Raw genomic sequence first — 27,193 nt, 5'->3', positions numbered from 1 at the left:
AAAACTTGCGCGCCTGGTGCGGTTGCTAGTTCACAGACTTGTTGGTTCTCCGAGGCTTCCTTTTTCCGTCTGTGAAGTCGCTTCTCCGCTCGACGGAGTTCGTGATAAGTCTCTGGTGAGGTAGAATGTGTATATCTCCGTGCTGTTAAATTTACCGAGGTGAGGTGGACCTCAGCGCAAAGCCGGGATGTCTGGAGCTCTTTATTAAGGTAGGCCTAGACCGGATACCGACGACTCCTAGAAGAAGCTCATCTCTGAGTTTATCACAATACTGAAGTTTTCCACCACCAGCTTCGAGTTGACCCAATTTCACCAGTTTAAATAGACAAGACTCTGGGGCAAGACGACCATTTTGGCTTTCTCCAGATCTACCTTAAATCCGGGATTAGTCATCCATATTTTGACTTGCCGCACCAACATTCCCAGCACTTGTTGGAGGACCATCCCTATATACCTTTCATTCTCCCTTGTCTTTTCCGGGTTCCTTTGGTGATCTCTCAATATCCGCAAGGCATAGCCTGATTTTCCAACGGCTCAAGCGTAAGAACCATGCACCATTCAAGTGCATTCATGGCCAAGGGTTCGATCCTATCTGCAACGCTGCTTATAGTTTACACAGAAGAGATTGTCAAGCCCGTGTTTAGGTAGCCCCCGTAGTCCCTCTTAACAAGAAGTTTGACCACACTTCACGGATATTTAAGTGGTTCTGGTATCTGTTACCAGAAATGCAGATATCTAAAGTGCCATAAAATTTTATCTAATTATTGTAATATAATTTTATGACTATGTAAGTTGCCTTTCTGATGCCCCCCCAAATATGACTTCATTTATAAAATGGAAAGCATGCTTCCTAGAATGTGTGTGGCTTGTGTTTGTGTTTTGTGTGGATTTTGTTGTAAAAGATAATTTTAATTTGTGTATTTTTCAGGATAGATACATTTATTTCATTTTTGGGGATTCATATATTACGTTACAATAATTTCAAAATATTTTCAAAGTTTTTTTTTCTTTAGTTTCTTCATTTGTTCTCATTTCATTTTTGATTTTAGTACACGCTATGGATACGACACCAATTGTTAAAACAATTCAATCGAATGGTAAAGATATATTTATCTATTGATTTTTATTTTTTCAAATTTTAAATTTTGACATATTCTTTCAATTTATTATTTTTTGATTAAAGTTCACGAAATTGTTCGGGTGCATGCATAATTGACTAAGGTTTTGATGAAATTTTGCAATAATTTGTGTGTTCTATTTCGCTTATTTTATGTTTCATTTTATCTTTATTTAATTTTATCTATCTATAACATTTCTACTACATTTTGCTATTTACAATTGTTATTTTTTTAAGGTTTTGTGTAAAACAAAGCCTTATTGAAATTCCATGTCTATCTGTCTGTCTGTCACACGCATTTTTCTCCAAAACGGCTAAACCGATCCGAACGAAATTTGGTAGACAGATGTGAACTATGAAATCCCACGCATACAGAGTGGGATAAATTTAGGTGGTGTTTGAAGGGGGGCTCCCTATACATACAAAGGGGAGATTCAAAATTTTTTTTTCTCCGGATATAGTCGTGTAGGGTATCAAATGAAAGGTCTCGATTTATACTTTCCGAAACTGATATTAGTTTTGGCATGAATTGCAAAGTGCGTGAGTAAGGACTCAAAATGTACGCACTTAAAGTGAGACAGGACTCATTTTCGGAAACTAGCCAACCTAAAAATCCGAAAAAAATCAGGGTGGTGCGCTTAGATGAAATCTAGGCCTCAAAATATGTCCCATTCCGATATCTTACTAATATTACTACTTCTTAGAAATTCACTGAAAAACCCCCCTTAAATTCATCCTAGGGCTTCCGAATTTCGTATCAGCATAGAGGACAATATTTCGTATAAACGCGCTAAATTTCATGGAAATCTGGCCATTAACGCCAAAATTATAACAATTCAAACTTAGCTATTTCGCGCGAATTTACTGCTTCCAAAGTCGTGCAAATAAGATGCTGACGTCATAAGTAACCTATAAGGTAGGTAATCCCCGCAGTGAGGAAGGGTGGAAATTCCTCCGGTCGACTCATGACCTGATTTATGCTATGTGCCAACCGACTGTGTACGCTGGTAAATTTCTTATACGAGAAATTCTGCACCCGATTCAGACCTGGGCCCCTCCAGTTCTTCGAGCTGTCTCTGGCCCGTCCAACTTCCTCGCTCTGTTGGAATTCGTTGAGAGATACAAAAAAAATCCCATGGTTCCTCGCGACAGTTGCATTTTGGACACGTCTGGAGTGACTTCGCCATACCGTCGTAACCGACTGCATATGACAGAAAGTTTCTGCTTTAGTGTGTCGAGAATTTCAACTACGAGTGCCTCACTAGGGATGGCATAGTTTCTGTAAACCCTCTGCACTTTATTTCTCACCCGTCTGCTGGCATTGCCAGTGCCAATTTGAGTCAGTATAGCAATGTCTTGCCTTAGTGAGTCCTGTCGACGTTCCAGACGAATTTCCTATGGTGAATCTCTTCGATCCCTCAAACCAATAACATGAAAACGAATCTACTGACCACACAGCCGAGATGCAATTTCATCACTGATTTTAGATAGAACTCTCGGAGCTGTAGCAGATGCCTGAGAATACCTGGTCTATGCAAAGGATCAATTTCTGAGAATTCTTTACACGCTCTTTGGAATTCGTTCCGAACCTCAGCGAAAATCTCAGCTGGAGAAGACTGGTTCGGCGAGTACTGAAACTGTTGCCTGCAGTGCGGGGTAGTGTTGTTGATGCTGCCAGGTATACCCCCATCGATCCACGGTCACCACTTTCCATGATGACCTCAAGCTGAACATACTCCCTGATGATGGCCGGGTAGGATTGTGTCACTCCAAGTTATAAAGCGATACTGGTCTGCGACTACATAGTCGTGCATAGTCACGTACGCGAATTGCGGGAAACGCTCGACGAATCTCTGGTGCAACAAGGTTATTTCGTAATAGGAGCGGATAATGAAGAGGTTCATTTCTTCAGTCCACTTCATCCACTGGCTGAAGGGCTCGCCACAGGCTATGGCGAAACAACCAAGCAGAAGCATTGCTCCTGGTCGTCGTGGCGCCTAGATTTCGAACCGCCCCACGACTAGCGATTTCGACGTCCTGCTGTTCATTACGGGAGCCCGACTCAGTCACCAAGTCAGACGACTCTCGCCGGTTATCCGTACCAGACCTTAAAAGTCTCCTTCTCCTCATTTTAGGTAGTGCATTTTAGGTGTAGTGGTAGCTTCCTCAGTGAGTAATCTGCAAGATTGCAAATTTCCTGGACTTTTCTCACCTACCCCTTGAGACGCCAAATTTCTTTGATTTCCCGAGCCAATGGCTCATAGTTCACCTTCTTCTCCACGTATTTCCGTTCAACGTTGCTATTATGGGGGATAGAAACATCAATAATATACGCGGAGCGACCCGTCTTGTCAACTAATAGTACGTCAGGCTTGTTGTGTGCGGTATGGCGATCAGTCAGAACTTGCCGGTCCCAATACATGCTGTAAGCGGAACTATCAAGTACCGCTTGCGGCTCATATCGGTAAACTGGACATGTTCCCGTGATCAGCCCATGCTTGTATGCGAGGTTTTGATGGATAACCTTACATATGTACAGCATTATGCCTGGTGATGTATTGCACCGGCGCCATAACAGTACAGCCAGAAATGAGATGGTCCAACCTCTCGAACGCTGAACCACACATTCTGCACTGGTCGCTCTCCACCCGTTCTTTCATGATGAGCTTTTTCTAAGCTCGGGTGGCGACCAGGCCATCCTGAATGGCACACATGAACCCCTCCGTCTCAGCAAAGAGCTCCCCAGAACACAGCCATCTGTTCGACAGATGCAAATCGACAAATGGCTGTCGAAGACAATTCACATGTTTACCGTACATTGCCTTCGACTTCCATTCATCGATCCGCTCTTGGTCCGACTTCACCCCACTCAGAGGATTGAAAGATCGATCCTTTCAAGTTAAGTGGAGTCAGTCCACAGTCTGCCTTACAGACAGCCGCATGCAAGGGACTCGCCTGCTCTTTGCTGTAAAAATAAGCGCGCAGCGAGTCGACTTGGCGATGATGTTGTGCCGCCACGTCAACCACGCCCCTACCTCCGATGTCACGAGGCAGGTTCATCCGCTCCACGGCAGACTTTGGGTGATGCATTCGGAATTTGGACATAGTTGTCCGTATCCGCCGCTGGACGTTTTCCAGGTCGGTCTTCGTCCACGGCAATATTCCGAATGCATAAACCAGTGAAAGGATAACGAATACATTCAACGCGCTTATTTTATTCTTCCCCGAGAGATGCGATTTCAGCACCAGCTTTACACGTCGTAGAAATTCGGACAGCAGAGCTTCCTTCAGATCACCAACTCGAGCATGGGTTCCTTGCAGACTTCCTAGGTACTTGTAGAAGTCTGTCTCGATCATAGCTTCGATGTGGAGGTCACCAATGCTATGTCCGGCATGCGGCTCGTGATGACCTTTGCGGATGGCTTGGATTCGACACTCCATCCAAATATCACGGCTGAACATGTCTATTATTCGCAACAGACTTCTAAGATGGTTGTCAGTACCAGCGTACAGCTTGATGTCATCTAGGTACATCAAGTGCGTCAGTTCGCACTGAGCACGTAGGCCATACTATATTGCAAAACCATGCCCTCTAGCATCATTCAGTAGCCATGAAAGGGGGTTCAGTGCCATACAAAACCAGAGAGAGACCGTAGTTAGTTTTAGGGTGAATATAATGGGGGTTTTTCGGCTAATTTTGAAAAATTGATAATATACTATTTCTGAGTTTATTTTTGTAGATATTGGGGTGGGATATATTGGGTTGGGGAAAAGAAATGTTGTATTTGTGATCGAAATTTGACGCTTTTAAATAACATACTTAGAATTATCCGATTTGAATCAAATATACGCCATTTAGAAGGCAACTTCATTATCCCCCCACACTCTTTATAAAACCCCTCCTCCTTATTCGCAAAAAACTCAGACAGCCAGTTTTCGCAAGCTTCTCTTGAGGCCGACTTAGTAGCATCAAGAGCGTTTTGCATGGACCGGAAGAGATGGTAATCACTTGGTGGTAGGTGCGATAGAACATCCCATCCGAGCTCTCGTAGCTTCTGGGGGGTCATCAAAAATATGTGAGGCCGAGCGTTGTCCTGGTGGACAACAACACCATTCTTATTGACCAATTCTGGCCGCTTCTGATCAATCGCCTGCTTCAAATGGTCGAGTTGCTCACAGTAGAGGAGCGAATTCAGGGTCTGTGGCCATAGTTGAGCAGCTCCCAATCCCACCAAACACACAGCAAAACCTTCCTGGCCCTCAATTCGGGCTTGGCGATGGTTTGGGCCGGCTCGCCGCGCTTCGATCACGATCTTTTTCGCTTGATCCACTTTTCATCACCAGTCATCATCCGCGTCGAAAATGGGTCGAATTTGTTCCGTTTCAGCAGTGCATCGCAGGCGTTGATTTGGTCCAAGAAATTTTTTAGCGTCAACTCTTGTCGCATCCAAACATCCAGATTTTTTTGGAATTCAATCTTCTGCAAATGGTTCCAAACGGTTTTATGGGCTATACCCAAGTTCCTGGCCAATCGAGCGAGTGCTCACATGCCGGTCTACTTGGATGATTTCGATGATTTTATTGGTTTCTACGACGATTGGCCTACCAGTACGGGATGTACATATCTTCGACATCCACTACACCAGAACGAAATCGATCGAACGAACGCTGTGCTGTTCGAATCGTTACAGTATTAAACTTCACAAATTTTTTTTTGGCCCCCTTGGTTGCATTTTTACCTCTCAGGTAGTAAAAATGTAAAATATGACGAATTTCTTCCTTGCTGGACTCCATCTTTGACGCACTATAACTTGAGACTGAAACGTACGATCATAAAACTGTCAAAGAGACACCTGTAGCCCAGATTGTCACAGATATGTTTAAGTGTCGCGATCTATTGACAAAGTACGGCATTACTTTTTCCAAAATTCAATATTTAGGTTTCCACGCTTTAACCCCTTACTGGCCAATTTCGCAGTTTACCTATGAAAATGTTAATTGAGACCTTTCGTTTGATATCCGCGTGACAAACAGAAAGATATTGAACCGATTTGAAAAAGATTTTGTTTTAAATTTAATATTAATTGACCGCAATTATCGTGAACCAATTTTGTTATATTTCTAGTTGCTTACGCTTATGCTTTTCTACACTAATTATTGTTTTTATTTATATTTCATGTTTATTCGTTATGATTCGAAATATCACTATCATCTGCTAACGCTTTTCACTTTAACGCCTGCATGCGCTTGTGATCCCTTTGACCGCCCGTTTCTGATATCGATTGGCTTCATTACATACCAAATTTATTTGGAAATTTTTCGCAAAATTTTATTTTAATATAAAAAATGGCATTCTTAATGCAAAACTATAATTGAAAAAAATATACAAACCTTGCTCGTAAAAAGCCTATGGTTTCTATCGTCAAAATAATAATTTTCCAGTGACTACACCATTGTTTGGTACCAGCCGAAGCTATGTTGATCCTCACACCTATGAGGATCCAAACCAAGCAATTCGTGAATTTGCACGAGAAATTGATGCAAGTTATATAACAATTGAAGCAATTATTGGTGAGTAATAAATTCCTTTAATAATTTACTAAACTTTGGGAATTAATCAAATTAAATTATTTAAATTTTTCTGATTTCTCATAAAATTGCACAGGTGGCGGTGAATTTGGTGATGTCTGTCGTGGCCGTTTAAAAATACCACCAAATTTTGTGCAAGATATTGACGTTGCAATCAAGACGCTTAAGCCTGGTAAATATATTAATAAATTAAAAACTATAAATTTTTTACAAATTAAGAATAATTATGGGCAAACAGAAGATTGGAATCCGTTTTAATTTCTTTGATTATGAGAAATTGGGGGATATATCATCAAAATCATTATAGACTGATTAGGGCCCGGTCCTTGACTCCTTTGCTTGATAAGAAGTTGGAGATCTCAAGGGACAAATCAGCTGCCTTTCATGTGATGTTTTCATCTAGGAGCACAGAGGCAACATTGGCTACGGTTTTTGATGGGACCACAAAAAGGGCTCTCGCTCATCTCTTGAACCTTGATTTTCAAGTTGTAATGACCCTTTGCCGATCCTTACAACTGCGGACTGGTTAGTTGGCCTACTTAGACTCATACGTATCCGGGTTTACTTTGTGGCACCAAAGCTGTGTATTCAAGGAGCTCGAGGCCTGGAGGCCTATTGTGGTTTTTCTGAAACCATCCACAACCCAGCCCTCCGCGACTCCTATAAAAGGGAAATGGATGCCGCAATATCAACACCCATTTGAACAACGTTATTATTCAAAGCCTGGGAGAACCAACAAGTCTGTGAACTCGAAAAGTACAGGGAGTAACCACACCAGGCGCGGAAGTTTTACCAACAAGTCAGCAGGATGAAGCCCTATACACCTCGATGATCATTCTGTCCAGACAAAGAGGGAGATCTGATTTCTGACAGAATGGGCATATTGGAGCGATGGGTTCAGTATTTTGATGAGCTACTGAACAACCAGAACATCGGCGAGTTGGAGGTCTCGCCAACTGAAGACGATGGACAAACAATGCCACCACCAAGTTTAGGAGAAACAGTCCGTGCAATTCATCATCTAAAAAATCATAAGTCGCCAGGAGCCGATGGAATTACAGCCGAATTGGTTAAATATGGAGGCGACCAGTTAGACAAAGTGGATCATCAACTTGTGCTCAAGGTATGAGACAGCGAAATCAAGCGGGGAGACCATCAAGCCCAATGGCTCTCTTGTTTTGATGGGCACTTCGTATTCGCATATTACGATGGTTGGTCATTTCATTCACAAGAGGCGAAATTTTACCAGATGTGATACGGTTAAGAACCGTGCCGGAAATAGGGGCCTAACCGCAACCATCATGAAAATCCCACCAGGGGGGGGGGGCAACCGCAAATAACCGGGGCCAGAGCAGATCCCCCCCGGAAATCTCCTGGAACCTATGCTTTCATAGGGGCATCCCGGTATCAGACAACATTCGTTGAGGATTCGTACAAGAGCCACTTAATATGAGACCCATGTAGCGTCGAGTTTGATTACCCTTCTCACATAGGTGAGGACGGCACTCTAGAACGGGTTGACTCGATTCAGCCCCGCGCGGAGAATCGCAACAAAACCCTTCCATCAAGAAAACACTAACACGAAACCCATAGAACTAGTGACTGTCTATTACGGCCACTATGGCCATTCGGTCATTACACTGCAGGTGAAGCAGCGTCGAGAAACTGCCTCCGTCGCCAGAAGGCTCATTCAGTATCCCGCCATTCAAGGTCGTTGGTAGATCTGCCAGGACGGAAGTCGTACTGTCTGTTTGACACCAGATTGGATGTTTTAGCCGCCAGTCGCTGGACCATAATCCTCTTCAGGACCTTGTTGTGATGTGGTCCTGTACGACCGAGGGTTACTCTGGTGACTTCAGGAGAATCTGTCAGTCTTTTAGAATGCAGGGAAATAGTCCTCCCGCAGACAACATTCATACAGGCACTGGACTTGAGATAGGGCGGTCCACCAGATGGCTTTGTATCCCAACCATATGAATAAAATTTGAGAGAAGGCATTTTTTGAGCCTCTTCAGCACCAGGTCGCCAGGAGACATTGAAGGTTCGGATCACGAAAATAGTTCACCCAGCAAAGCACAAACACTCTCACGCCAGGTCAACATAGGCTCTCCGTTCACGTTGATGTCGGTTCCACCCAGTTTCAATACGCGCCAAACCACTTCATCTAGGTGCGCAATATTCTACTCTGGGTCGTCTGCAGGCAGACAGTACATGCTTACACAAAACCACCATCACGAAGGCCCTATAATTGAGACATATATGTCCCACTTATTAACGCTCAACAGACATTAACCAATCAACTGGAGCTAGTATCCTCTCCAGAACTTCATTTCTGATCGCTTTAGCGTCAGTCAGGATCGGTCGACTTACAATTTTGGCTTTCTTCCTAAATCTTTCAAACAACATGTTGTCCACGATCAGTGAACATCGTATACGATCGTCATCAGCCCACGCTTTTAGACCACAGCCGTCTACAATCCATGTTCGAAGATTTTCGGTGTTTTCCACCATCTTGTTTCTCTCCTTCTGGCAAGGCAGCCGTAAGGCCACCTGCTCAGATTTCAACGAATTACCGGTTCGAACCCTAGCTCAAAGCGCAGAAGCTACCTCGCCTATTACTGCCTTCCCTCGGTGAGTCCTCTTTTTGTGGCTTTTCACCACCACTCACCAGATTTTCGCCGGTTTAGAATCAGCGGCAGAGTATTGGCCACTAGTGCCACTCCCTTTCGACCAATAACAGCGGGGACCATATGATCGCCCTTTACGATCACCAGTCCTCTCAGTTTGCCTTTGAGCATGGCAACCTTTTCTGCCATTCTGGTCCACAACTCCCCCCCCCCCCCCACTCTTCAGCCGCCTAGTTTGCCGACTATCTGCTTGCGCTTTACTATTTTGTCGGACTCTCCTATCTTCCATCCATCTTGAGGCAACTATGCTCTTCGCTCCGCTCCCTCTCTCACTTCACTTTGGTCGAAAGACTCTTTTTGACCGCCCTCTGCAGGTCAAACTTCTTCACTGTGCCCTCTTCACTGGACATCTATACTTCCTCCTCATCAGTGCTCACATTTACGCACTTGCCTCCTGTTTCCTTCCGAGCTCGATGGGCTGCGCAACTACAAATACCCTTTTGTCACGGGGCACACGCCATCGCTCGCAGCGGTCAATAGAGCCTTAAATATCTTGCGTTTATCCATCCGCATCCACGATTCTGCAGTCACTGCAGTGTACTGGTGCACTTTCGACAACCTGTGTAGGACCCGAATTTTTTATGGTGGCCCAATAATCATCGATATTTTTAGGCGAGTTACCAGGCGACATCTGGATCATTCAAACGGTCGATGTTGAACTTAGGGGGTCGCAACTCTCTAACCCTGCGCCATCACTCGCATCGGTCAGTAGAGCCTTCAACTCTTTCCGTTCGTCGTTCTGCTTCTACGGCTCCGCAGTCAACCAGATCCTATGATGCCCTCTCGGGACGTGGTCGACGACCTGTGCAGCACCCGAGAAAGGAGCATTTTTGATGGCGACTCAATACTCATGGATATTCTCAGGCGCGCGCGTGACTCAGTAGATCTGCCGTTCGATCAGCAAGATAGCTCTCCTACTGTCGAGCGACAGGTGGGTCATACAAACGGTCGATGTTGAAGTTAGGGGATCGCAGCTCTCCAACCCTACGAGAAGTGGCGGACACAACGTAAGTGGCCATCAGATGGTGATTCCTTTCGAGGCTAATGTTAACGTCTCTCTTGTTGCGCACATCCATAAGACAACTCCTAAATGACCGATAATCGCGAAGTGGTCTAGCTGACTGCTGGTACGGCATCGGTCAGTTGAAACCCAGCCAACCTTATGGCAGACTAAGACAATATTCCACCAATGACGAGGCTATAGAAGTTGCAGAAATCCACGAACTTCCCACCATTACCGATGCGGCCGGCAAGATCGTGTTTTCCCATCACATGTCCGAGCAATGCATTATCAATTCCCACCTTGGCTTTCAGAACACCCATCATGATCACAATGTCATTTTTAGGAAGCCTCCATTGAACTGCGTTGCTCGTAGAAATTATCCTTCTCTACTAAATGGGAAGTCTCCATTACTTCCTTTCGTTGTACAATTGTGACATTTCTTTATCTGGACCGGAATCTTGCAGTTACAAATCTGTCAGAAACCGGCTCTCAGATCAAGCCAGCGTCTCTTGCGGTAGCTGTCAGAAGCAATCCGACACCGGATTCACATCTGCTGTCACTTGGCTTTCCAGAAAGGGGTACTCTCCAGAGTCGCACCATCTTACTTCGGTTAGGCCCAAAATTTCCAGCTTATATCATTGATCTTGCTCGAGTTGGAGAAAATAAACATTCTGGGGACCTTCCATACCGTTGACGAAGAGCGTGGGCACATTCCAAAAACCAATCATAATCCGTTTTCGATAACCAAATGCTGTAGCCGTGAGGTCAGCTCCTATTCGAGTCATTGTTGACGTTTTGGAGATTTCTATCCCTTTTAGTCGCCTTTTACGACAAGCAGAGAATACTTTGAGTGTTTAATGGAAATTAGAGCGGATTCCATCTATTTACCTTTACTAATTAACATTTTCCCTTTAAGTACCGTAAACAATGCAAATTAATCTTATAAATATTATTTATGTTCAACTGATTTCACCCTAGGCTCATCTGAAAAGGCTCGCTGTGATTTCCTAACGGAAGCATCTATAATGGGACAATTCGATCATCCAAATGTAATTTATTTACAGGGTGTTGTTACACGTTCAAATCCTGTTATGATTATAACAGAATATATGGAAAATGGCAGTTTAGATACATTCCTACGTGCCAACGATGGTAAATTTCAAACATTACAATTAATTGGTATGCTACGTGGTATTGCCAGCGGTATGGCATATTTAAGTGATATGAATTATGTTCATCGTGATTTAGCCGCACGTAATGTGTTGGTTAATGCTCAACTTGTATGTAAAATAGCTGATTTTGGATTATCAAGAGAAATTGAAAATGCCAGCGACGCATATACAACACGGGTAAGTTATAATTAATTTATATCTTGACAACATCATCTCAGGAGTCTATGTACCAGGCCTCTCAATCTGTGTTGAATTCGACTGCAATGCCTTGCTATATTAGAGTTGCTTCCACTGGATCTACACTCCTGATCTAGCGGCCCCCATGCGAAGAGTTACGGCACACCGGGCCTCCGATTCTGTCTTGCTCCATCGAGCCTACAACGGGACAATATCGGCAGCCTCCTCAGGAAGTCACGAATCGAAACCCAGTCGCCCCACTTTTTGACATCGTTCCTGTCGCCAACGAAGCTCCACTTCCTGCTACTGCCATACATCCTGGCAATTCATACCAGTGGCCCCAAGCTAAAGGTGGCGTCCTCACCTAAACAGCTCTTTATCTCCAGGCTAGGGTTCACAACTTCTACGGACGATGTCCTGGAGTATATAAAGAGCAAAGTTGGTTTACTCTCTCCTCTGACCTGCATTAAACTCACAAAAGACAAAAACACCGACCAGGTGATTCCATCTTTCAAGGTTACTTATCCACCCGAAGTTGACGTCCTCGGCAACCCTTCTTTCTGGCCTGAAGGTGTATTCATCAAGCCATTCAAGCGCGCCAATTCGCGGGTAAATTTCAGGGTCACCCGCCTGCCTCGTCGAGTTATATAACTGGATCCGTCTGTTTTATCAGAACGTTAGGGGTTTAAGAACCAAGCCGGGGGCCTTCAATTAATCCGAGCTGGCTCAGCAACACCATGTAAGCTGTATCTCCTAAACCTGGCTGAACGATGCCATATTAAACTCCGAGCTCCCCGAAGGGTACTCCACTTTCCGCTGTGTCAGAGACTGGGATCCTTCTCGTAAGTTCACCGGCTTTGGGGGCCTAATTGCAATAAAAGCTACACTCCCGGCCGAACTCGTTTTCTCCTCCTCTGGCTCTCCTTTTGATTGTGTTGCTCTTCGTGTCTCCCCGCCCAACTTCCTCCCTTTCATTGTTTCTTGTGTATATGTCCCCTGTGCTAGCCCTTCTCATCATAGTTTGTCTGAACTCCTTACCGTCAGATTCCTTTCCCTTCCTTCCTTTCTTTGTGGAGATTTCAACCTCCCCGTGCTCAACTGGCCTAATCATCCTAGTCTTCCAATTCCTTCCAAAAACCTCTCCCATTCTTCCCTCCCACTTTCTTCTTTTATGAACACTTGCTCTGCCCTGAATTTCAATACCACCAAAAACTTCTTGGGCCACACTCTCGATCTCTTTCTTTCCAACCTCATCGAGCGCCATCTCTCTTTATTTCCTTGCACATCCCTGTATGTCAAAACTGACGCTCACCACCCCGCGGTTGAATTTGAAACGAAGCTCTCTCGTTCAAAATCCAAAACCAAGTGTAAACCCACTAAATTCAACTTCCGCAAAGCCAATTTTGACGGTCTGAACTCAGCTGTAGCGTCTTTCAGCTGGGTATATATATTAAGGAACTCATCGTGGTATCAAGCTCTTAACACCTTTTACAATATCCTATCCGATCTCCTCTCCTCTTATGTCTCTTCTTCCCTTCCCTGCCTACGTTCGTACCCAACTTGGTTCACAATGGAAATTCTTATTAAGATTCGCTTGAAACATACACTGCGGAAGAAGTTTCGCGCTTCTAAGAATGACGCCAACCTTGCTCATTTTAAGGCTATACGTTCTACTGTGAAGTCAATGGTCAGAAAAGCGGGTAAAAGGTACTTGTTGAGCGTCGAAGCCGCCCTTGCCCGCAGTAACTTGAAACCCTTTTGGTCGCACGCTCGCAATTTTCGTAATCCAACTCATTCTCTCCCTTCTTCTATTAGCTTCGCTGACTCCCACTGCTAGCTCCCCACAACAATCCTGCGACCTTCTCTGCACCTACTTCTCTTCGGAGTTTTCCCTCTCGAGCCCTCCATCCTCTACACTTTTCTTAACTGCAGACTCCTCCGAATCTTTAGCCATTCCTGTCCTTACGCTTTCCTTGGTTGAGTTCCTCATTGGTAATCTTTACCCCAATGTCGGACCTGGCCCTGGTAGGCTTCCTAATCTCTTCCTCCTTAACTGTAGAAAACACATTTCCCTCCCCCTACTTCCCCCATCTACAACAAAAGTCTAGATGAATGCTATTTTCCCCGTCTCTGGAAAGTGGCCCTTATCATTCCCATATCCTCAAGAGCGGAGACCTTTCCCTTGCTGTGAACTACCGCCCTATTTGTCTTCTCTCCTCTTGCTCCGAAATCCTGGAAAGATACGTGAACGACTGGTTGACCGCGCACTTTGGTCACCTCATTGTCAAAGAACAGCATGGTTTCGTGAAACATAGATCCACGGCTTCAAATCTTCTGGTCTTTACCAACTTTGTTGCTACATGCTTGTATTCACGACAGGAAGTACATGCTATTTCTACCGATTTCTCCGAAGCCTTTGACACCGTTGACCATAACATTCTCCTCTCTAAGCTTTCATTACTAGACTTCCCTCCCTCAGTCATCTCCTGGCTTTCCTCCTATCTCTCATAGCGTTCCTGCAAAGTTTCTCTTCATGGTCACTCATCTGGTTCCTTCTCTCCTTCCTCTGGTGTTCCCCAAGGCTCTACACTTGGTTCCCTACTCTTCCTATTGTTTTCAATGACCTCGCCTCTATCTTCACCTGCCCGTATTTGCTTTACGCAGACAACCTTAAATTGTTGGCCTCTGTTTCGTCTCCATTGGACTGTGCTCTCTTACAATCCAACCTTGATAATTTAGCCCGTTGGTGTCCGGTCAACAAGCTAACACTGAATGTCAACAAGTGCCACTGGATGCGCTATTCCCTGAAACCCTCCCCATCATCCTTTTCCTATTCTCTCAGTGGTCAACCCCTTTCACTACTGACCTCCTTCAAAAACCTGGGTGTAATATTCGACGATAAACTTCATTTCAATTCCCACTTCGTTGGCATCATCAATAGAGCTTCCAAAATATCTGATTTTATCCTACGTTCCTCCTCTGACTTTACCTCAATCCAGCCCTCCTTAACACTCTTCAATTCCCTTGTCAAAAACATCCTTGAATATTGCTGTGTAGTCTGGTCCCCCTACCGTATCCGTGATGGCCGCGCTCTTGAAGCTGTACAACGCAAATTCACCCGGACCTTTTTTTACAAAGAGAAGCTTCCACGGGTTGATTATCCGTCACGACTCCGCACCCTCAATCTCCCCTCCCTACAGCAACGCCGTACCTTCCTTGATATGTGTACTCTTTTCAAACTCTGAAATTGTCTGACAGTTGTCAACTTGGATATTACTTTCCGTATCGCCTCATCTCATAACACACGTAGTGCGGACATTTTTGATGTACCCTTCGCGGAGCTCGAGATTTACTTTCACTCTCCGATGGGTCCTTTGACTCTATTTCCCTCTCTGACTTTAAGCGTAAAATAAGCCATTTACTTGCTCCTCCCTCTGAGGACAATATGTAATAAGGAGTTTGCTTTCTGTGTATTGTCATTTTGAGACAACTTTCACTTGGGAAGGATAAACAATCACAAGAGCTGAGATTAATTGGTTTAATTAGTCAGCTTTTGAGCTCCTTTTGGAGTACGGAAAAAGGCCTACGAGCTGGCTGTCCCTACTTTGTGTACAAGCCAGATATATAAGTTCTAGACCTCATATGGGATCACAGCTTCTGAACTATCGGCCCCTGTAGTCGTTTTGTCTCAAGGCTTCCATTTTGCGTCCTGTCTGAAGTCGAACCTGCAAATTGTCTGAAGTAACATCACAAATCCTTGGAAGTAGGAAATTAGAACCCTTCCATTATGCTATCCTTAAATTCCTTAATAATCTTATATCCTTTTGCTATTTTTACTACAGGGAGGCAAGATACCTGTGCGCTGGACTGCACCTGAGGCAATTGCATTTAGAAAATTCACATCGGCATCGGATGTTTGGTCCTATGGCGTTGTGTTATGGGAAGTGATGTCATATGGGGAACGACCATATTGGAATTGGTCGAATCAGGTAAGACAATAATGCACATCCTTTTTGCTGGAGTAATCATTACATAATCATTTCTTTTCTCTCCTTCAGGATGTAATTAAAAGTATTGAGAAAGGCTATCGTCTACCTGCCCCCATGGATTGTCCGGAGGCTCTTTATCAATTAATGTTAGACTGTTGGCAAAAGCAGCGAACGCATAGGCCTACATTTGCCAGTATAGTATCAACACTGGATAATCTAGCGCGGCAACCACAAGCGTTGCTAACAACACGTAGTTCACCGGATAATGACGGTTCCCATATGATTGATACACAAAGTGGTCATAATATATTTATTAGTACAGATTTATGGTTGGAAAGTATTAAAATGTCACGATATTCGCAACATTTTAAAGAGGCCAATTTAGTTACAGCGCAACAGGTAAGTGAATTTTTGAAATTACGTATATTTCAGGGGGGTCATTCCGTGTATCGAATCCGAGGAATCCTTTCTGTCAAACTTCTTCTTTCTGTCAAACGAAACCTCATTAGAATCGAGTCTACGTCTGTCTTTCTGTCTGGCTTTTTTTCAGGAGGTGGATATCTTCAAAAGACCCTGGTCTGGACACACCAGCGTGTGGGATTTTAAACCACTAAAACCATCCCCGACTTCCCCCTGCCCCGCGGAATCACCATAAGGTATTAGGTCACGGGGCGGAGTCAGCTCATTCTAGCTTAGTCACCTTTCTTCTATACGCGGCGCACGCGACCGCGCTTTTCTCCTCTCCTCTCATGGAGTTGATCGCATCCCAATTTTCTTGATGTGCTAGCATTTTTGGCATCAGATTTTCTGGTACCAGCACCTCTCCTAGAGTCTCCTCTAGATTCCTCCTTTCTTCCACAAATCTCGGACAGTGGAAGAATACATGCTCTGGGTCCTCTGGGACTCCATCGCAATTTGGACAGTCGGGTGAGGTCTCCAATTTAAACCTGTGAAGGTGTTGGAGATATCCTCTATGTCCCGTGAGAAACTGGTCTGGTGTTGTCTCTCCAACCACTCCTTGATGGCAGGAATGAGCCTGTGAGTCCACCGACCCTTTTCCGAGAGTTCACACCGCTCTTGCCATCTATTTATGGATCTATCTCTCTCAGCGTTCTTCGTCTGCAATAAGGGAGAGATTGGCTTTGCATGGTATATATTCGCCATCTCATCTGCCAAGATGTCAATCGGCATCCTTCCAGAGATGACGAATGCTGCATCATCTGAGACAGTCCTGAAGGCAGCGCTTACCCTCAGAGCTGTCCTCCTGTAGACTGCATTCAGTTTGCTAGTGTTAACTGACTTCCTCGCTCCAATATACCCATTCTGTCGAAGATCAGACTTCGCTCTTCGTGTCGGCAGGATGAGCATCGAGGTGTACAAGGCTTCATCCTGCTGACTTGTTGGTAAAACTTCCGTGGCCACAGACTTGTTGGTTCTTCCAGGTTTCCTTTTTCCGTCTGTGAAGTCGCTTCTCCACTCGGCGGAGTTCGTGATAAGTCTCTGCGCGTGCCCGCGTTCTTTGAGAAGGCAACATTACTCGGTATGCGACATTCTTCCTTTCCGTAGCTAGCCTACATTCATCGTCAAACCAGCTGTTCCGACTTTTTTTTGCGACTGGGGCCAAGTATTATATCTTTGTGGCCGTGTCAATGATAACATTCTTCAGGTGGGTGTGAAGATCATTTGTTGATGATTCATCTCCAGGATCTCTGTTGACTGCGGTTCAATCAGCACATGGTCAATATGGTTGAAAGTGGTCCCGTCTGGAGGGGCCCACATATGTTTGTGGACCGCTTTCCGCGCAAACCAGGTACTTCCAACAACCATTTCGTGCGATACTGCTAACTGAATAATGCGCAGTCCGTTTCCATTGGTATCCCTATGTAAACTATGGGAGCCAACATATCGCCTGAATACGGGCTCCGTGCCTACTTGACTGTTGATAACTCCAAGTATGATTTTGATATCATACTTAGGACAGGCTTCGAGGTTCCGCTCAACTGCCCCGTAGAAGGTATCCTTCTCCGACTCTCTATAGGGGCGTGAACGTTAGTGAGGCTTATAATATCTAAATTTGCTTCGCAAACTCAGAGTGCGTAGCCTTTCTCTTATATTTTTAAAGCCGATGTCTGTTACATCAGTCTTATATTGGGATAGGGTATCGGCTAGCTGCTCAGCAGCATTCGGTCTGTACAGGGAGTGCACGGCCAATCAGAAAATGCCGGGTTCGTCCTTGTAAAATCCATCCTGTCCGACGCTCCTTTAGGGGCTTCGTAACATCGGTTTTCCGTGTAAGGTTGTTAAGGGCTAAGGGTAGGGCACCCAACCCAACCCAACCTGGCACCCAACCCAACCCCCAACCTGGAGGACCAGTTGGTAGATTTTGTCCCGTTTTTAGGCGCAAGAGACTCGCCTTCATCCTTCTCCGTCTGCAGTGCACTCCCAGCGATCACCCCGTGGAGGTGGAGATAGGGTTTGGTAGTAGAACTGTTGGTGTTGGTTCAGCAGCCGTTTCCCAGGTTTTATGCTCCATCGTGGGTACCAATCCACGTTTCGCCCTGGGACCTATACTATCCTTTGACCGCTACATAAGCGATTTGCGGCGCAGAAATGTTGAGAGAGAAATCACCGTGGATTTTGTTTTCCTGTGGGTTCCGAAGATGTGAAAAAATATAGGTTGGGCATGAGAGGCAAAATTAACAGCGATCTCAATTGACTGTGTTATCTCTGTTACGGCGAAGGACAGAATATAGTAGTGAGGATCTCAGAATTTCCTACTACAATTATTTTTTTAATGCGTATTTGCATGCAGCGGACCAACTTCCTCCCCTTAGCCAGCAGGGATTTCGATGAGAATCGTAGCACATTAGTGCTTTGCTGTATTTCCCCTTTCACCAGCATGTTAGCCTTTCCCCTGGCTTTGTACTCTGTCGAGGACTCCCCGCAACATCGAGCACGTATGTAGGGTGGTCTACTTCTGCTTGGTTTGATCCAGACTGTGCGAGAGTCCTCCTAAGGGAAGCCGTGAGGCATTTTGGTACAATACCTGTAGCTGACAATATTATGGGAATTACAACCACCCGCTCGAGACGTCAAATTTCTTTGGCTAATAGTTCACCTTCTTCTCCACGTATTCCCGTTCAAAGTTGCTATTGTGGAGGATAGCAACATCAATAAGATACGCGTCAGGCTTGTTGTGCGGTATGTGGTGGATCAGTTAGAACTTGCCGGTCCCAAAACATGCTGCAAGTAGATCTATCAAGTACTGCTTGCGGCTCATGCCGGTAAACTGGACAGTGCAGCCGGAAATGAGATGGTCCAACCTCTCTAACTTCTGCACTGGTCGTTCACTATCCGCTCTTCCATTATGAGCTTTTTATAAGCTCGGGTGGCGAACAGGTCCTTTTGAATGGCGCACATGAATTTATCCGTTTCAGTAAAGAGCTCCTCCGCACACAGCGTTCGACAAATGCAAATCGACAAATGGCTGCCAAAGATAAGCCTTCGACTTTCGTTCATCAATCCACCCTGGGTCCGACATCACCCCACTCAGAGGATTAAAAGATCGATCCTGCAAATTAAGTGGAGTCAGTCAACATTCTGTCTTACAAACAGCTGCATGCAAGGGACTCGCCTGCTCTTTGCTGTAAAAATAGACTCCCAACGAATCGACTTGGCGCTGATGTTGTGCCGCCACGTCAACCACGCCTCTATCTCCGATGTTGTGAGGAGGTTCATGCGCTTTACGGCAGAGCTTGGATGATGCATTCGGAATTTGGTCATAGTAGTCCGTTCCAGATCGATCTTGGTCCACGGCAATATTCCCAATGCATAGACCAGTGTTGTGGATAAAATCCGGCTCAATAGGTTACGGTGGGCGGGTCACTTAATCCGTATGGATGAAGATGATCCCACCCGGAAAGTCTATAAGGGCAATATCTATGGTAGGAAAAGAAGACGAGGCAGACCCTGCCTAAGATGGAGCGATGGCGTGGGCCAGGACGCCAGACAGCTTTTAGGGATATCGAATTGGTGGACCTCGGCGCAAAACCGGGATGTCTGGAGTTCCTTATTAAGGCAGGCCTAGACCGGATACCGGTTGTTGCGCCGTTGATGATGATGATGATAAACCAGTGAGGGGATAAGGACAGATGCGATTTCAGTACCAGCTTTACACGTCACAGGAATTCGGACAGCAGAGCGTCCTTCAGATCACCAACTCGAACATGGGTTCCTTGGAGAATTCCTAGGTACTTGTAGAAGTTTGCCTCGGTGATAGTTTCGATGTGGAGGTCAATGATATGTCCGGCTTGTGGGTCGTGATGATCCTTCCGGATGGCTTGGATTCGACCCTTGCCTAATCCAAATTCTATCCGAATATCTCAGCTGAAGATATCTACAACAGACTTCTAAGATGGTCGTCAGTACCAGCATACAGCTTGATGTCATCTAGGTACATCAAGTGTGTCAGCTCACACTTAGCACGTAGCACGCTATATTTGACTGCGACACGATGCCCTCCAGGATTATTCAGTAGCTATGAAAGAGGGGTTAGGTGCCATGTAAAACCAAAAAGGACTCAACGCCTGGAAGATACCTCTCCGTATTCGGATGGTCTCTGGAGTGTTAGCGCCCTCAGATGTACGCACTGAAAAGGTGGTATGCCACCCTTCCATGACTGTCGCCAAATACTTCTTTAGTTTCGGGTCAATGCGATACAGATGTAGGACATCGATTAGCCAGGTATGCGGAACGCTATCGAAAGCCTTGGCATAATCGATATAGCAACTGAAGAGGTTTCTTTGGTCTCTAGTTGCTTGCCCTACAACTACCGAATCGATAATGAGTGGCTCTTTGCAACCCGTTGACCCAATTCGGCAGCCCTTCTGCTCCTCGGACAGAATGTTGTTGGTCTTGAGGTACGCATTGACCCTTCCACTAATAATGGACGTGATGAATTTGTAGAGGGTTGGTAAGCAATTGATCGGTCTTGTGTCTGCGGGGTCCTGCACCGTGTCCTTCTTAGGGATAAGGTAGGTAATCCCCGCAGTGAGGAAAGGTGGAAATTCCTCCGGCCGACTCATGACCTCATTTATACTGCGTGTCAACCGACTGTGTATGCTGGTAAATTTCTTATACCAGAAATTCTGCACCCGACCCAGACCAGGGCCCCTCCAGTTCTTCGAGATGTTTATGGCTCGTCGAACTTCCTCTTCGGTAACATCCGCAAAATTCATGCCAGGTGTATTGGCATGGCGAGTGCCTTCGGCGGTGATCCACTCAGCATGTTGGGCAGGTAACTCCCAAAGTCCACCCTAATACTCTTTCGCTTCCGTCACCGAGAACTGTATTGTCTGGGCGCTCTGTTGGGATTCGTTGAGAGATCTGAAAAAGCTCCGCTGGTTCCTCGCGTATGTTGCATTCTGGACATGTCTGGAATAACTTTCGCCATACCGTCGTAACCGACTGGATATGACAGAAAGATTCTGTTTTAGTGTGTCCAGAATTTCAACAACGGGTGTCTCACTGGGGATGGCATAGTTCTGGTAAACCCTCTGCACTTTGTTTCTCACCCGTCGACATTGCCAGTGCTGATCTGAGTCAGTCTAGCAATCTCTTGCCTTAGTGAGTCCCGCCGAAGTTCCAGACGAATTTTCCATGCTGGATCTCTTTTGTCACTCAAACCAATAACGCGAAAGCGAATCTTCTGACCGTGCAATCTGATTGCCGCAACTGCACCACAATACACAAGTGATTGTAGTTGCAGCAGCGACATATCAGCACACAGCCGAGTTGCAATCTCATCATTGATTAGAAATAGAATTCCCAGAGTTGTTGGAGATGCCTAGAGTCTGGGAATGCCTGGTTTATGCAAAGGCTCCATTTCTGAGAATTCTATACAAGCTCTTTGGAATTCGTTCCGAACCTCAGCGGAAACCTCAGCTGGAGGAGACTGGTTCGGCGAGTACTGAAACTGTTGCCTGCAGTGTGGCGTGGTGTTGCTGATGCCGCCGCCTCTGCCCCCATCGATTTTTAGTCACCAATTTCCCCGATGACCTCAGGCCAAACGTGCTCCTTGATGATGGCCAGCCGGGATTATATCGCTGCGAGTTATAAAGCGGTGCTGGTCTGCGACTCATTGCATAGGAAACGCTCGAGGAATCTCTGGTGCAACAAGGGGCCGTAAGATGTTATTCCTGCCCCGTTATTTCGTAGTAGGAGCAGATGATGAAGCGGTTCATTTCTTCAGTCTATTTCATCCGTTACCTACGCGAACCTACTAAAGTGTCCGCCACAGATTGTGGTGAAGCTGTAGTAGGCGGAGCAATGCTCCTGGTCGTCGTGGCGTCTAGACCTCGAACCGCCCCACGACTAGCGGTTTCGACGCTGTCCTGTCCATTACGAGAGCACAACCCAGTCACCGCGGCTATCTGCACCGGACCTTAAAATCCAACTCCTTATTTTCGGTAGTGCATTTTATTCCTAACTGTCAGGTGCGGTGATAGCTTCCTTTAGTTTAGTTTAGTTAACTGGGGGGAGCCGCAGCTCCGAGCACTCAGGCCATTATTAGGCCCATTGTACTATCCCCGTAGTTGCCTATTCAATGGCTTCTCGCCTACGGTGTTCGCAGGCTTTAGCGAATCTGAGAACATTCTCCAGAGGCAGAGAGTGTGCAGATTCTTCATTGAAGAAAACCTTGCCAAGGTGTCTTCGTCTGAGATCTGAGGATGCCGGGCAGCTGCATAAAAAGTGTAGGGCCGCCTCCTCCTCCTCCTGACATTGGCTGCACACAGCCGAAACCACTATCCCAATCTTTTTTATATGGTAGTTTAAGGGGCAGTGTCCCGTCAAAAGCCCTACTAGGGTTTTCATGTCCCACTTCTTAAGGGACAACAAAAATGCCGCTCTAGTGGGCCTAGGCTCTTTCACAAGGATTTTCGCTTGCCGGCAAGAGTCCAAATTTCTCCACTCGGTTGCGTGAACCCTTGCAATTTCACCCTTCAGAGTAGACTTGATAGTAGATGGTCGGATTCCAAGAGCTGGTTCTGGGCCCACCATTTTGGATCGAGACCCTCGGCGAGCTAGTCTGTCAGCCTACTCATTGCCGGCGATGGATGTTTCGTTCAGTCGGCCAAGTTTCAGCAGCACCTGATGACAACTCCACACCAACTGGCTTGATATGTTGTTGCCATTTAGTGCTGATAATGCCGCCCGACTGTCGGAACAGATTCGAATGGTGCAACCCCTCCATTTTTGTCGCAGACATTCTTCTGCTGCCAATGAAATGGCATATATCTCCGCCTGGAATATGGTCGTCATTTTTCCGAGGGGTCGAGCCAGTTCTATAATCGGATTCTCCGAGAACACCCCTGCACCCGATCCATCCTCCGTGACTGACCCGTCGGTGAAGATTATTAGGTCATGAAAAGACTCATGGCCACTTGTCGACCATTCTTCTCTTTCGGTGATTACGACAGTGTATGTCTTTTGAAAGACGAATCTGGAAATCATATGATCGGTCGGCATCAGGGCTACCGGATGTTTTTCAAAGAATTTCCGGATAGACGCATGCCCGTTGGATTGGCCGCCTTTCCAGGCCCCAATAGTATCGAGCCTATATGCGTCGTTGGCCGCTTTCCGTTTCAACTCCAAGTGAATGGGGGGTAAATTTAGGATAGCAAGCTATCCATCCCTCTTCCTTTCACAACCAGGGTTGGGACCAGCTAGGAGTCATTATTTATTATTATAATTTTTTTAAAATTATTTTTTTTGTTTCTCTTATTCCAGATATCAAGATTAACAGCCCAGCAGCTATCTGATATGGGGATTACATTAGTTGGCCATCAGAAAAAAATATTACATCAAGCTCGACAACTTGACACTATAATTTAGTGCAATTAATTATAAATATTTCATTTAATAAGTCTAGGATATATCTGAAATCTTGAATTCAGCTAATTTCCACTGATTCCGTTTCTCTTTTGAGAATTTCACATTATAAGTTATTCAAATTGAAAACGTATTATAATTTCCAAAAAAAGATAAAAACAAAAAATATATAAAACTAAAAGAGACGGACATGAAAATATTTGGTGAAATAATGAAAGATATGGATGAGCGTTAGGGTACCGGCAAATGTTTTAACAAACCAGTCAAATATTATAAATTAACTGACAATTGGATTTATTCGAAATGTAAAACTGATAGAATTAGAATTAAAATCTAAAATGAAGAACGGCGTCCGCTTGAAATGGAATTTAATTAATTCAGCATGTGCTAAGTTAAATAAGAGTCGAGTGATTGAAATTTACTAGTTAACATTTGGAATTCTAATTTATAATGAAAAAAATAACAATATGGAGGACATGATGTATTAGAATTGTTATTTGTATTTGGTTTCTATTTAATTTTAAAGGATATCTTTATAGATCGAACCCAATGATATAAGTGGCTCTTCCATTGCTGTCCCTCCAAGACTTCGGTTTTAATATATATAACTCTTAGAGCCCTATTTCTATTTCTATTGAATTTTTTGTGTTCGGTATTCAACAAATATTTATAACCTGAACAATCATAAATCGCAAGCAATTTAAAGATCTCTTATTCCTTGTTGAATCTCTGAAAGTATAATTTTTAATTTAATTTAATTCTTGATCAAAAACCATTCTTTTTTATGTAAAACAAGGCAGCGAATTTCATATGCTAATTTCTTGCCATTTAATATTTTTCTAATGGGAGAGAAAGGATCTAAAACGTACAAAATATAAACGGCCAATTAAATTTTATGTGTATATATGTGTTGTGTTCTTCTTGAAAAAAATTAATTTACTAACGACAGGCCTGAACGTATATAAATATTGAACTGTTGATAATTTGAAATTTGAAAATCAGAGACATAGCAATATGATATATGCCTAATATCACAAAGTGAGACATTTTTGAGAAACGAAATCAAATAAATAGATTTGAAACAACGCAACACCAATATGCTAAATTCTATATGTATATAATTAAAAAACAAACAAGCCTACATATAAAAAGAATGGAAATGTACAATAGGGGCCTGCTCTCGTTATTTCAATAAATTTAATTCTAAAAAAACACAAAACAAACCAGTGAAAGAATAGATAATTTCATTTATCCATTTGAATATTCAAAAACATCAATATCTCAAAATTCCGTTTTATATTTCTAATAATTATAAAAAAACTTAGATTTGCGATGATATACGCGAATCAGAGACTTGAAAATAAAAATAGAGAACATAAACATTTGGAAAACAACAAAGCACTCTAATGAGGCGAAAATTTCAATGAACCGAAATGTGATTTAATTTTCCATTTATTTTTTTTTATTGTATCTTTTTTTTTTTAATTATTAATTTAATTTTTTTAAATAAGAAAAAAAAAAAAACAAATATTTAACTTAAGTGTAATTCCTTTTTATACATACATTAAAACAAGAAAAAATATTAAAATTTTTCACTAGCTTTTTTAAAAATTATATAGTTATCATTAAACAAAAGAAAAATGAATGAAAGAAAACTTATATAAAAAAAAATACAAAAAGAAGACAGCGTGTTTTTACTTTAGAATAAGAATTATGTGGATATCATTCATTTTTTCATTATCATGAATTAAAAAATAAATGCAGAATCTGTTATGGTGACAATTCAATGAAAATGAAGTTAGAAAAAGTCAACAAAAAACCCAACATAAATAAATTATATCTCTCAAGCGGGAGAATAAGAAATAGTTACAACACCACAAACATTTCTGTTTTGATATATTTATATATGTATATATATCCATGCATATACATGTAGAACGAAAACGCCAGCTTGATTTTTATCTTCCATTTTTTTTTCAACTGATTTTTTACTATTCCTTTTTTTACATATAAATTAGAAGAAGGGAAGAAAAGTAAACAAGAAAATAAAAAAAAACAAAAAGTATATATATATATAATATGTAAAGTCGTGTAGAGAAATAGTGCTAAAAGAAACTAAACGAAGGAAAATCAACAACTGGTGAGCGCATATATAACATACATTAAAGCAAGAAAACACACAAAAAAACAAAAACGAGGCAACCAAAATCTAGAGAACAAATCCAGAAGGCGATAAGGAATATTTGAATAAAAATCACACAAAAAAAAATAAATCAAAGAAGAAAAAAATATTACATATTACTTAATGCGCAATGTGAATATGTCTGAGCGAATGAGAGAAATAGAGAGAAAGATAGAATGAGAAAAAAAAAACAGGAAAATGAATAAGTGAAATTAAAAATTAAAAAAAAAAATGTGTATCTTTTTTTCCTACTTCGACTGGAATTCCAGTTTCCCTCTGTTCCAGCTTTTCTCCCATTTCCGTGACCTTCAAAACACAGGCTATACACTTACTCTCAGACGCTGATACCCTGAGACCTTAAAATCACAAATCAGGTTCGTTTTCATTATTTTGTAAGTACTAAGCGAGAAATTAACATCTAAATCCTCGAAAAATGATTTTTCAGCTTTTAGCCCATTTTCGTCATCAAAAAATCAAAGGCTATAACCTTGCTTTCTGACGCTGATACCCTAAAATCTCAAAATCGCAAATCGCATTTTTTTTTCATTATTCGGAAAGTACTAAACGAGAAATTAACATCTAAATCCTCGAAAAATGATTTTTCAGCTTTTAGCCCATTTTCGTCATCAAAAAATCAAAGGCTATAACCTTGCTTTCTGACGCTGATACCCTAAAATCTCAAAATCGCAAATAGCGTTTTTTTTTTCATTATTTGGAAAGTACTAAACGAGAAATTAACATCTAAATCCTCGAAAAATGATTTTTCAGCTTTTAGCCCATTTTCGTCATCAAAAAATCAAAGGCTATACACTTGCTTTCTGACGCTGATACCCTAAAATCTCAAAATCGCAAATCGCATTTTTTTTTCATTATTTGGAAAGTACTAAACGAGAAATTAACATCTAAATCCTCGAAAAATGATTTTTCAGCTTTTAGCCCATTTTCGTCATCAAAAAATCAAAGGCTATAAACTTGCTTTCTGACGCTGATACCCTAAAATCTCAAAATCGCAAATCGCATTTTTTTTTCATTATTCGGAAAGTACTAAACGAGAAATTAACATCTAAATCCTCGAAAAATGATTTTTCAGCTTTTAGCCCATTTTCGTCATCAAAAAATCAAAGGCTATACACTTGCTTTCTGACGCTGATACCCTAAAATCTCAAAATCGCAAATCGCATTTTTTTTTCATTATTTGGAAAGTACTAAACGAGAAATTAACATCTAAATCCTCGAAAAATGATTTTTCAGCTTTTAGCCCATTTTCGTCATCAAAAAATCAAAGGCTATAACCTTGCTTTCTGACGCTGATACCCTAAAATCTCAAAATCGCAAATCGCATTTTTTTTTCATTATTTGGAAAGTACTAAACGAGAAATTAACATCT

General features: G+C 43.2%; 1 protein-coding gene across 7 annotated transcripts in view; it reads left to right on the top strand.

Moving 5' to 3' along the window:
* LOC119660806 (ephrin type-B receptor 1-B) overlaps positions 1-25,978 on the top strand; it is a 73,233-nt gene extending 47,255 nt beyond the window's left edge. For 2 of the 7 annotated variants that reach the window (XM_038069644.1, XM_038069645.1), the window contains 6 exons: positions 6,560-6,688; positions 6,783-6,878; positions 11,363-11,745; positions 15,588-15,734; positions 15,804-16,133; positions 23,523-25,978. In XM_038069644.1, the coding sequence (XP_037925572.1) occupies positions 6,560-6,688; positions 6,783-6,878; positions 11,363-11,745; positions 15,588-15,734; positions 15,804-16,133; positions 23,523-23,627 (1,190 nt within the window). In that variant the 3' untranslated portion in view covers positions 23,628-25,978. Of the gene's footprint in view, positions 1-1,049; positions 1,098-6,523; positions 6,689-6,782; positions 6,879-11,362; positions 11,746-15,587; positions 15,735-15,803; positions 16,134-23,522 lie in introns of all 7 variants that reach the window. The other 5 variants (XM_038069641.1, XM_038069640.1, XM_038069639.1 and 2 more) reach the window with 5 other exon arrangements.
* The last annotated feature ends 1,215 nt before the right edge of the window (positions 25,979-27,193 follow it).

The sequence above is a fragment of the Hermetia illucens genome, chromosome 7 (assembly GCF_905115235.1).
Source record: "Hermetia illucens chromosome 7, iHerIll2.2.curated.20191125, whole genome shotgun sequence".
Classification (NCBI taxonomy): Eukaryota; Metazoa; Arthropoda; class Insecta; order Diptera; family Stratiomyidae; genus Hermetia; species Hermetia illucens.
This window is presented reverse-complemented; position numbering and strand designations above follow the sequence as displayed.